This window comes from Phalaenopsis equestris, unplaced genomic scaffold (assembly GCF_001263595.1).
Source record: "Phalaenopsis equestris unplaced genomic scaffold, ASM126359v1 Scaffold000940, whole genome shotgun sequence".
NCBI classification, from domain to species: Eukaryota; Viridiplantae; Streptophyta; class Magnoliopsida; order Asparagales; family Orchidaceae; genus Phalaenopsis; species Phalaenopsis equestris.
In genome coordinates, this window is record NW_018165379.1 from 261,838 (window position 1) to 275,153 (window position 13,316).

At 30.7% G+C, this 13,316-nt stretch overlaps 1 protein-coding gene across 1 annotated transcript in view; it reads left to right on the plus strand.

Annotated features, from left to right (window-relative positions):
- Positions 1-684, plus strand: part of LOC110032439 (serine/threonine-protein kinase ATM) — a 214,268-nt gene extending 213,584 nt beyond the window's left edge. Inside the window, exon 78 of the mRNA XM_020736078.1 lies at positions 258-684. Coding sequence (XP_020591737.1) covers positions 258-335 — 78 coding nt within the window. The 3' untranslated portion in view covers positions 336-684. The remainder of the gene's footprint in view (positions 1-257) is intronic.
- The last annotated feature ends 12,632 nt before the right edge of the window (positions 685-13,316 follow it).

A 13,316-nucleotide genomic window follows, 5' to 3' on the forward strand; every position in this document is an offset into this window, starting at 1 on the left:
TTATAATTGTTCAGAAGATCGTAATTATTGTTGTTGAGTTTGCTAAACTGCTGATATGCACTTAACTACATCACAATTCATGAATATATCAGAACCATGCATATGTGCCTTCGCCGCATGTATTTATATTATTTTGGGGTTGTCATCGATCGTAAGTTTTGAATACAGATTAAATGATCTTTTGAAATGCTTTACATTAAGTCATCTATTAGATCTTTGATGTGCGTCTGAAAGAATTTCCTCTTTATTGTTCTCAGGTTCAGCAACTAATTCAGGATGCAATAGATACAGACCGCCTCTGCCAAATGTTTCCAGGTTGGGGAGCTTGGTTGTAAGAGAATAAATCAACATATTTGACTTCCTCAGCCTGTAATTGTAAATTTTGCACGTATATGTACAGTCTAATGATTTTATAAACCAATATTTAACATTAAAATATAAAAATTATATTAATAGATGCATAGTCCAGTCTAATGAAAGATGTAATTTTGTATGGGTTGTTGTGACAGATCAATTAATTATTTATAAACTAATATCAACATTAAACTATAAAAAATATTCTAATTCAGTGTTAATTTAAGCTTTGTAACATTCTAGTCAATGAAAAGAGTTGACTTAAAAATTAAACAAAAGAGATCAGCAGGCAGGGATCTGGACAAGATTGAAGTAAGAAAGCAGCAAGTATCCGACGATGACAACGAAAGCAAAGAAATGTTAGAGCTGAAGCTCCGGAAAAGAAGACAACGGCGGCAAAGCAGCTGCTGGAGTAGAGAAGGCTCTAATTTTGTGGTGTGAGATATGTAAATATTTATGCCTTTTATTAAATAATTGGTTTTATGATATGGAAAGAGACTTTAAAATTAGTTAATCATTAAATGTTTTTAAATTTAAAAGCAGTTTACTAAAATATTGATAGAAAAATAAAAATATTACTATTACAAAATTATTAAATAAGATTTAAAAAAATTGTTTCGAAAAGTAAAATAAAGTTCAATTTTAACTTATTTGAAAAGAAATGTTCTTGTTCAATTGATCATCATATGAAGGCTGTTTCATGATTTAAAGATGGTTTGATTTTTGTTCACTTGTGGTTCAAAGATGATTCAATTTAATTTTGAATATACTTCGAACACTATTAGAACTTATTTTTTTTCGTTATCTTTTATCAAATTGACTTCACTTTACAACTTTGCGCAAAACTTGAAGGGGTGAAAATTTATAATGCAAGAGTTCAATAATTGTTCATCTTTTGTTGTTGTATAAAGAGAATACATCAGCATGGGTCACGAGGAGATCCGACTTCATAAGATAGAAAGCTAAAATTAAAGAGGGGCCACTGGCATAAGACCAGAAACCCCACTTATCTGTTCGAACGTAATAGTTTGAACCAACGCCAACAAACTAAGGTCAAAGCTGATCAGATGTAACCATTCGAGCTAGAAATACGTCCCGAATCCATCAGGCCAAGACAGAACACATAGGCATGCAAGCTAGCCACAATAAAAAAGTCTATTACTGTCGAAAATCAACATTTCGATAGATCAAACTCAAGCAAAGACTTAGGTCCTCCCATGATGCTCTAAAGACTTTATCAGGGGAGTCTAAATTGTCCCTCCATCTCTCCTTGTTGGTTAGTGAGCTACCTATCAAGTTATGGATCAATAAAAACTAACCTATCGAATTGGTCATGTGAACTTGAAGTTAATTGAAGGCACCTGGCAACCTCGACGGGACATAGTCAATTCAGCAGACCATACCAATTCAAGAACCACATAAGCCAATTGAGCTAGAAGGTATATGAGCCATAGGCCCATATATAAAAAATACAAAAAATATCATGTAAAGCCCTGATTAAGGTGAGGACAAATATGTAACTTTTGATATTGAACTCTCCTTGGGAATCATTTTATGAAATAAATAAGTCATTTTAAAATTCAATACATTACAATTTTCTCTCTCTATATATCTCTTTCTCTTTTCCTGTGATTTGTTCCCTCGAGGTGTGATTACAGATCAGGATTCAACATGTGTAGTGAGTGTGAATCATTTCAAAGATGAGAAAAGGAGCAGCACACGGAGAATAAACCCACACAAAAACACTAGTAACATGAAGTGCACTAAAGAGTTTGTAAACCAGCACCGGATCATATGATGAATGTCATCCAAGAGTCATTGGCCTGGGGAAGAGAATTGTACCCCTGAGAGGAAAGGTTAACGCCCAACAGTGGAAGAGCCTCCTTAGTCTTTAAAAGGTTAAGGAGGTTCCCAATACATTGATGAATACCAAATAATTATAAAAAATAAAATATAAATTAAAAACAATACAAAATCAAGTTTAATGAACTCACTAAAGTCAGAAGCACTCAATAAAAATAAAAGCAAAATTAAAATTAAAAATGTATTTTAAGTGTTTTTCTAAATTAAAAAAAAAATTATTTGGTAGTTAAGTGATAGCATGCCTTATATGAATGTCAAAATATAAACTTTGGGTGTTACATTCTTAGTTACTGAACTGGGGCTAAGAACTGTACCCTTTTGATCGTCTGATCCCGAGAATATAGTTGTGAAATGTCCACTTGTTAGTTACTGAACTGGGGCTAAGAACTGTCCCCTTTTGATCGTCTGATCCCGAGAATATAGTTGTGTAAAAATTATATAGTTGACTCCGCTATGCAACGGTGCCAAAAGCTTGATGTAATATTTTATGAATAAGAAATTTAAGCAATTAATGTTGGGATTCTATGCAAGTATACGTGTCGTTATCATGTAATAAATGACTTTTTATTTAAGCCTCAATTTGATCCCACGGGGAATGTTTAAATTTGAAATGATAAATTTACTAGGAAATTCACAGAAAGTCAATATGAAATTACTGTCACTAATTTTGAATATTGAGATATTATCAGAATTAAATTATTTAACTAATAACAAAATTGAATTACAAAGTTTAAACAGTAACTACTAAACTATTAAACTATTAAACTATATTTATGTGATGAAGATTTCTTATGTGAAAAAACATATTTCCCACTACAATGAGGTTTGGTAAAATGAGATGAGATAAATGGTTCAATTATGTATTGTGCTAAATAGGAGCAGTTTTAATTCTATACCATGATGCAGTGTTATAGAAAGTCATTGGCTAATCTCAGGTTTAGTCCCTAAATCCGTGGTTAGGCTAGGAGGATATTGGCTCCCACTCCAGAGCTCCCACTTCCCTTCACCTGAAGGCTAACTCTCACTTTAGTTTTTAAACACTAAGATCGAATTGGGGATTTTAATCTGTCACCCTAAAGGTTCTCCAATTCTACACCCAATAAAGTATATTTTCCTATTTACTTGCACTTAATTTCATGAATAAAGTTCTCCTTCATAGTATCAAATGTGATTCTCACTCTGTTGTAGAACTAGTACTTTACTTCCTGGATGATATGTTTCACAAAATATTTTAACAATTCAATTGGTCAGATCGAAAAGTAAATTAAGTTCGGAGTTGAAAATCACAATTTATTTTATATTTTAATATTGACACATTCATATTATCTATTCATTTCACCATATTTCAGAGTAGGAAGAAAGATAAAGTAAGCTACTCAGACTTCATGAGAAAGATACAACAAAACACAAATTTCATATATAAAAGAAAGTTCATATAACACTAATAAACAAACAACATTTATCTGAAACTCTTTCTCAAAGCAAATCCCTTGTAGCCTCTTCTAAGAAATGAAAGAAGAAGAAATCTCTCACTTTTCTTATTCTCCAATACTCTTAGAGAAGAGTTCACACCTAATCTCACCACAAAACTCTAAATTATAAGAACAATGAACTCTAAATGGTTGTGGAATAAAAAATGAAGGAATGTGATGTGTGGAAAGTTGAATTGGGGCAATGGAATGGCAGGAAGAGTCACTTTTTTGATCAATTTCGGCCCCAAATAAAGCCTAGAGTTAATTCTCCAATAAGTGCCTCCAAAAACTCTTCAAAATGCATCCAAATTTGTTGAATCTTGCGTACATATTCGTTGAATCTTCTAGAAATCAGGGTTGAACCGACATTGGCGCCATTGGTGCCAGTGTCCCGTAATTAAATTCAATGCTCTACATCAAACAGTGCCGTCGGCGCAGCTTCTAGCGTCGTTGGTGCGAACAAATTTCAACTTCTTCACTTTTGCTCCAAATTTCATCCTTTTTGCTTCCTTCTTGCTTCAATTCCTAAAATTTAACAACCTGCAAGAAAACATACAAATACCTTCCATTAAAGTGCAATATCACTAAAAATGAGTATAAAATATGGGTCTAATAAAAATGCAATATCACTAAAAATGAGTATAAAATATGGGTCTAAAAATGCATATATTTTTGGTGTATCAAAATCTCCCAAACTTACATTACTTGTCCTCAAGCAACTCCTTTACTATATAAAAATATGACTTATGGTAATAAAGACCTTAACTTTTAGACTTCCATATTTTAGTTTTTGAAATATAATAGTATAACTTAAGAAAAATTCAACATAACTCCAGTTAATAGTAAAGGTGTAAAGATATTCAATAATTAAGTCTAAGGTTTCTGATCGTCTATTTCTTTCAAGAAAAATTGCAATTTGTTATATTAAAGTCACTTAGCAAAATGTAGCAAGCTTTCTTTTTTAAATTGATTCAAGTGAAGCCAATTTTTAATTATGCATCTTCTCAAGCTTCTCCCCACATCTTTTCTTTTCTTTTCTTTTTCTTTTCTTTTCTTTCATTTTCCTTTCTTTTCTTTTCTTTTCTTTTCTATGTTTGAGGATTACTATATCTGGATAGTCTTTAATGATTTTGAACTTCACTATCCTCTTCTTAAAGTCAAAAACATGTCCCATTTCTTCACTTAACAAATTTATATTAGCTTAAAGATTTCATAAAGTTTAATTCTTTTCTTCTTACATGAACCTTTAAGATTTTTAATATTTATAGTCTTTTTCTTTTATACCAAATATCTTAATCTCTAAAATTAACCTTTATTATTGAAAATTTTTACTTAAGTTTACTATATACTTAGAAACATAAATATAGTTATCTAAAGTTAACCCCTACTACTAAAGGTCATGTTAAATTTTAATTTTTTTTTGAAAATATAGTTAAGTGAGAACAAATAAAATTAAGTTTCTTTCTTTAAAAAAGAATTTTTCTTTCCAACCCAAACTTAATTTTCTTAAATATTTAACATGAAGAACTGAAAAATAAAGGGTGAAATAAAACATTAAATACATAAAAAAAAAGACATACCTGTTGAAGGTTCTGATTTTGAAACTTTAATTTTGAAATACTATAAAACATAATACATATAAAATCTATTGAGAAAGAGTTAATTACACCACATTTAACAAAATACTGAAACTAACAACATAACTAAACTGAATTTCAAAACTGAAAGCAGTTTTACAAACTACAATTCAAAACTCAATATAACTATAAAACAAAGTCTCACAATCTAACAAACAGTCTCAACAATATATAAAAAAAACAAACAACACAACAACAAAGTATAATCAAATATAAATAAAAGAAATCAGATCACCAGTCATCATCATCTTCTTCTTCTACATCCAAATTCTGCCGCTGATATGGAGTAAAAACAGAGTGAGTAGGAAACTGAACTGAATGATCACCCCTCATATATCTCACCAACGCATCATCATAAGCAGCATAATATTCAAACTTTTGTCGTATCAAATCATCAGTGTGAGCATTTCTGGCATCCATGTTCTGCAACCTATGTTCCATTCTTAAGATATCTCCCTGCTGGATCATCATCTAGTCTAAAAATTCTCTGTTAGTAGGGTCACTAGAATTAGGGGTCCTCGAAGTAGAAGGAATATCTCTGGTCTTACTCTTAGATCTCCAATCAACATGAGATTCATATGTTTTTATATTGGCAGGCCAAATAGGTCTTAGAGACTCAATCCTCTCTTTTGCATGTCTAAAATCAACTCCTGCCTATTCACAGAGTGTATAAATAAGTGCAGGGTGTGCCAAACCACCAGTGGTCTCTCCCAAAGCAATAGATCTAGTGTTCATATAGATAATAGAGCCTAAATTTATCCTCATCATCTGCTGAATATAGAAGTTCAAGATGGCTCTATCCTTGGTCACCTCACTATGATGATTTGTAGGAATCATCTTTCAGAAATAAAGTAGTGTCAGGCCTTAGATACTACATTAAGCATAGAAAGAGGAAAATTTACTTTAACACCATTTTTGACTTTCCAAGTCCCTCTTCCATTAGTAATAAAAGAAATAACCTCATCTAAGGCCTCATTAGTAGAAGAAAATTATTTATACTAGCAACTGTAAACATTTTCGAACTGATAAAACTCATTAAATTTTCTTAGAGAAAACTCCACCTTTCTCCCACGAATAAAAAAAAAATCATCAGAAGCTTCAGTGAAATTGAAATAGAATTCCATTACTACACCAATAATCGCATCGACAGTAAAATAACAGAAATTTTTCCATAGTCGAGCATTAAGTAATCGCTCAACTTCTCCTCCCAAATTTTTAAAATCACGATCCAAAATTACTTTTTATGCTCAAGTAGACTATTGAAATGAGCACTAGCCTTGAAGCTAACATTGAAGCTAACAAATTTTTGTTCGCTAACTAATTTTTCTTCATCAAAACCTACTTTTCTCTTTCCTTTGCTCATTCTAGGTGTCATGGGAAATCTAGAAAAATCGAAAAAATTTGAATAAATTCCGAAAATTCCAAAAATCACAAAGTAAAGTGCTTTAAACTTAAATCCACTAAGTAACACTTCTTCAACAAAGGATTTTCTCAAAATATCTCAAAAAAATTCCAAAATTTTTGGATCTTGGCAATGTGAGATAAATCTTTTGTGAAAATCAAAATTTTTTAACTCAAAGTGTAGCTCTTGCTTAGAGAATATGAAATCCAAAGAATCCAAAACTCCTTTGCCTTAAAATCACCTTAAATCCGAGAAAATGCAAGCCCTAGGTGAAAAAATCAGAGGTTGAAGGTGACTCAAAGGGTAAAAATGGCGGTTTATGGTGAAAATCATGAATTTAAGGAGTTAAAGTTGTTCTTGGGTCGAGGGCGCAGTCGGTGCTGAAAGCCTAAAATTCATCTTTCAATTTTTTTTTATTTTCAATTTCTTTTCAATTTTCTCCAAAGTCTTTTTAGTATTTTTAAATATAAATTTTTATCTAACAATAATTTACAAACAAATATTTTCACAAACAATAATTTTCACAAACAACAATAAACTAACTTTTATATATGAAAATACACTTTTACAAACACATTTTTCTATTCACACTTTCACACATCTTAAGCAAACAAAATTATAAATCAGTGTCGAAATCAAGCCACAACATTAAACGCTGACACAAAACTATACACTCAATCAAAGTTCATCAATCAAAGAAAACTATACACTCAATCAAAGTTCATAATTCTAAAGCAAAGCAAACTAAATCAAATCCACACAATTATATTAAGTACATAAGTTTCTTAAATTAGTGGAGAGAGTCCAAATTCTTTAATTATGTTGTCTATCTTCAGTGCTTTCTCCTCCTCTAATATCTCCCATCAACTGGTAATGAACGTACAGATTGTAGAAGGGTCGGTACGGGAATTGAACAGTCAATTTTTCTTTGATCCATCCTTTTTCTTTAAACATCCACACTAATCCCGCTTCAAATGTTCCAGTATGATTAAAATTTTCTTTCATCCTCCAATCTAGGTGATCAAAAAGGTACTTAAGGTCTTCTATTGCATTCGTAATACTTTGAAGTTCTCTTTTCAATTTTTTTCAATTACTTTTCTACAGCAAGTGAACTTCCAACTGTTGGTGGCATTAAAGGAGTTGAAGCAGAATGATCCAAGATAATATCTAATGCTTCATTCCCATTCCCAACATAATTATCATCAATAGGAATCATGGGCTCCCAAGGTAATAAAACTTTTTCCCAACTTTCATATGGAATTTGAGATTGACTGCAAAGTAGGAAAATTGATGCCCAAGTCCATAAATTGGTTCATTCATAATGATACCCATAACAAATTTAAATATGATAGATCCTATACCAATGAGTTTCTCCATTTGAATGCAATAATTCAAAATAACACTTTTTTGGTGACTCAACTAATCTTCATGGTAGGGAGTAATTTTGCAGAAATGAAGAAATGACACTGCTTCAAAGAAATGAAGCAGAGAAACTAACATATCATTCATCTCGCATTTCCCAAATATCAGTTTCATTCATCAGAAATTTATAAACATCTTGCATCAATTCTCTTGTAGGGATGAGATTTGTATAATTACAGATTGGAATGTTTTCTATCATATACAACTCATTGATTCACGCAGGAGTGAATGGTACAACCTTACCTCGTACAAAAACAACTCCTTGGGTAATTCCATGTAAATTGGCATAGAATTCCTTCACTACTAGTACAATGCCTACAGTGGTAGTGTAGCACAGAACTTCTCATCGCCTTTGTACAATGATTTTATCAATCAGAGAACTTGGATTAATCAATCTGTGATTGAAAAAGCCTCTCTCCTTCATAAGCCTCTTCTTTACAATAACTTTATCGTATAATCTTTACGCGTCAAAACTGATAAACTTTCTTCTTATTGAAAACTCCATACATGGAAGTATTTCTGGAATTTGAGGCCATGAAATTCGAAAATAGGAAGTTTCCAGTCATCCAAGGCAAGTTTTAAGACTTTCAAAACTCTTCTCGGCGGTTATTACGGAGTGAAATCTCGCTAAAGTCCGCCAAAATCCTCTAAAAACCACAAAACTGCTCTCAGCGCTGTCGGCCCTCCCGATGGCGTTGTCGGCGCTTTGGTCCATTTACGAGGGCGCCGTCAGTGCCCATTCTTTATCTATAACTTGGTTTTTTGCATTTGTCACAATGGTAGATCGATGCTGTCGTTGGCGCTAATGGCAAAAAATTACGACTTTATCATTTTTTTGACCAATTCAATTCCAAATTTTCCTCTAATAACAATATTTGTCTTAATTTATAATATACAAAATTGTGTAGGATTATTATCTACTAATATATAAAACTTTATCAAACAGAATAGAAATATATATATATATATATATACTCTTAGAGAAGAGGATATAAATACACTTATTAACAAAATAGTAATAATACATAATATATATATATATTTATGGGTTGTCTCCCATAAAGCGCATGGTTTAACGTCGTCGGCCCGACATACCATTTGATTAGTTAGGTTGACTTAACATTAAAACTTCTTTAAATTGTGGTATGTGTCATTCATAAAAATGTTTCAATCAATGCCCATTAACTTTAAATATCTTTTTAGTGTTAGGATCTTTAACAACAAAAATTCTATAATGATAAACTTTAATCACTTTAAATGGTCTTAACCATCTGGATTTCAGTTTTCCTTGAAATAATCTCAATCTTGTATTATATAATAAAACTTTTTTGTCCAGGTTCAACTTCTTTTGAAGAATCTTCGGGTCATGCCATATTTTCATTTTCTCTTTATAGATTTTTGCATTATAATATGCTTCATTTCTAATCTTTTCAAGTTCATTGAGTCGCAATAATCTTTTCTCACCAGCATTCTTTAAATTAAAATTAAATTCCTTAATAGCCCAAAATGCTTTATGCTTCAATTCTACTGATAAGTGGCATGTTTTTCCAAAAACAAGTCTATTTGGGGACATTCCTATGGAAGTCTTATAAGCAGTTAAGTATGCACATAATACAGTATCTAATTTAGCAGACCAATCTAATGTATAAGGATTTATAGCTTTTTTTCTAAAATTCTTTTAATTTCACGATTTGATATTTCTGCTAGATAGCTAGTTTGAGGATGATAAACAGTAGAAAATATATGGAAAATATCATATTTCTTAATCAATTTTTAGATTCTCTTATTCCTAAAATGAGATCCTCCATCAGTAATAATTACTCTCGGTATTCCAAATCTTGTAAAAATATTTTTAATTAAAAATTTAGAAACACTTTGAGCATCACATCTAGGTACAACAATAGCTTCAATCCATTTGGACATATAATCAACAACAAATAATATATATAAATTCCTAAACGAAGGCATAAATGGTCCTGTAAAATATAATCCCCACACCTCAAAAATTTCAACTTCTAATGTGTAATTTAGAGGCATTTCATTTCTTCTAGAAATATTTCCTACTCGTTGACATTGATCGCACGTTTTATTATATTCATTAACATCTCTAAAAAGAGTATGTCAATAAAATTCAACTTGTAAAATTTTATTTGCATTTCTAATCATTCTAAAATGTCCTTCAAATTCAGAATCATAGTATCTTTCAATTATCTGTTGAGTTTCCTCATAAGGCACACACCTTCTAATAATTAGATCTTTACATTGTTTATATAAATATGGGTCATCCCAAAAATAGAATTTTGAATCATATATAAATTTCTTTAATTGTGAATTTTTTATATCAGGTGGTAAAATATCACTTACAATATAATTTATTATATCGGCATACCACAGTACATTAATTTCATCAATACTATATAATTGTTCATTGATCTCAATTTTTATAATCATTTGTAAAATTAGTTCTTACTTCTCTTTCTAGTCTAGACAAATGATCAGCTATTTGATTATCATTTCTTTTTTTATCAACTACGGTAAAATCAAACTCTTGCAATAGAAGTATCAATGTAATTAATCTTGGTTTAGCATCATTCTTTTGCATCAAGTATTTAATAGCAGAATGATCTGTATGCACTATACGTTTAGTTCCAATTAAGTAAGGTATAAATTTATCAAAGGCATAAACAATAGTGAGTAACTCTCTTTCAGTAGTAGTGTAGTTAATTTGAGTATCATTTAGAGTTTAACTAGCATAATATATTACTTTAAAAACTTTGTTGTGTCATTGTTCTAAAACAGCCTCAATAGCATAATCACTAGCATCCCACATTATTTCAAATGATTTCTCCCAATAAGGTGGAAATATTATAGGTGCAGTGATTAATTTTTCTTTCAATAATTCAAATGCTTTTATGCATTCCTCATTAAAATCAAATTTTGTGTCTTTTTCTAAAAGTTGGCATAATGGTTTAGTTATTTTAGAAAAAAATTTTATGTAGCGCCTATAAAAACCAACATGTCCTTAAAAGCTTCTTACCCCTTTAACATTAGTCGGAGGTAGTAATTTTTCAATAACTTAAATTTTTGCAGAATCTACTTTCATGTCATTTTCAGAAATTTTATGCCCAAGTACAATTCCTCCTGCAACCATAAATTGAGATTTTTCCCAACTTAGTACTAGGTTGATTTTTTCACATGCTTCCAGAACTTTTTCTAAATTATTTAAACATAATTCAAATGAAGTTCCAAATACCGAAAAATCATCCATAAACACTTCCATTCCATGTTCAATAAAATTGCTAAAGATTGACATCATACATCTTTAAAATGTTGCATGTACATTGCATAATCCAAAAGGCATTCTACTAAAAGCAAATGTTCCATATGGACCAGTAAATGTTGTCTTCTCTTGATCCTCTAGAGCAATAGGAATTTGGTGATAACCAGTATATTTATCTAAAAAGCAGAAATATCTGTGCCCAGCTGGAAAATATATATTCCTAGCAAATATATCCAACATTTGGTCTAAAAAAGGTTAAGTAAAGTGATCTTTTCTAGTGGTCATGTTTAATTTTCTATAGTCAATACAAATTCACCAACCAGTAACTTATCTTATTGGTATTAATTCATTTTTCTCATTTTCTTCAATGGTCACTCCTTTCTTCGGAACACAGTGAATTGGACTTACCCAAGCACTATCTGAAATAGGATATATAATTCCAGCATCTAGCCATTTTAAAATTTTTTAAAAAAAAATTTCTTTCACTATTAGGTTATATTTCCTCTGAGGATCGGCTTTAGGTTCATATTGTTCATCTATAAAATTCTATGCATACAAATTGAATGACTAATTCCTTTAATATCTGTTAAAGTCCATCCAAAAGCCTTTTTATATTTTTTTAACATCTCTATTAATTTTTGTTTTTGAATTTTTGTTAATTCAGAAGATACAATAACATGTAATATAGATGACTCCTAAAAACACATATTTTAAATGGGCAGGTAATATTTTCAGCTCAAGTTTAGGTGGTTTAATACTTGAAGGAATAAAATTTGTTTTATTGTTTTCCAACAGGTTCAAAGTTTCAAATTTGCTCTGCATATAATCCAATTCTTATTCTTTTATTTCATCCTTATTTTCAAAAAATTCTCCTTGCTTTAATTTGTCTTCAAACTCATTCTTGAATTGCTCATTACTCAGATAATCAGTACTTACATCCTAAAATATTCATTATCTTTTTCTATTGTTGGATATTTCATAGCTTTTGCAATATTAAATGTTACTTCTTGATCATTAACTCTCATTATTAATTCTCCTTTTTGCACATCGATCATAGCTCTCCCTGTTGCAAGAAATGGTCTCCCAAAAATAATAGGAATTTCTTTATCTTCCCTTATATCCAATACTATAAAGTCTATAGAGAAAATAAATTTATCTACTTTTACTAATACATCCTCTATAACTTCTTTAGGATAAGTTATTGATCGATCAACTAACTGAAGAGTTACAGTAGTAGGGGAAATCTCTCCCAAATCTAAACTTTTAAAGATCGATAAAAGCATAAGATTGATACTCGCTCCTGAATCACATAAAGCTTTTCCAAAAAAACTTTCACCAATAGCACAAGGTATAGTAAAACAACTAGGATCTTTTAATTTTTCAGGAAGCCTTTTCTGAATAATAGCACTACACTCTTCACTGAGTGCAATGGTCTCATGATCTGTAAACTTCTTTTTCTTGTTTAGTATATCTTTCATAAATTTCACATAACTTGGCATTTGTTCCAAAGCCTGCTTCAACAAAAGGAATGCTTATCGTTAACTTCTTAAGGATTTCCAAAAATTTGGTAAATTGTTTAACTTTATTCTTCTGCTTCAGTCTTTTAGAAAATGAAGGTAATGGTTTTTCTAAAGGACCTCGTGTTTGTTCATTTTCATTTTGGTCGCTTTTCATTTCTTCCTTCTCTTCATCAACTTTAGTTTCCCTTTAGATCCTTGTTTCAACTTCTTTTCCACTTCATAATTGAATAGCTTTAGTTTGCTCCTTATTTTGATCTTTTGGAATAACTTCCACCGTACTCGAAAGAATTCCAGAAGGTCTGTTACTGAGTGCATTAGCAATATCCCTAATTGATTTTCAATATTTCTAATAGCAGCCCCTTGATT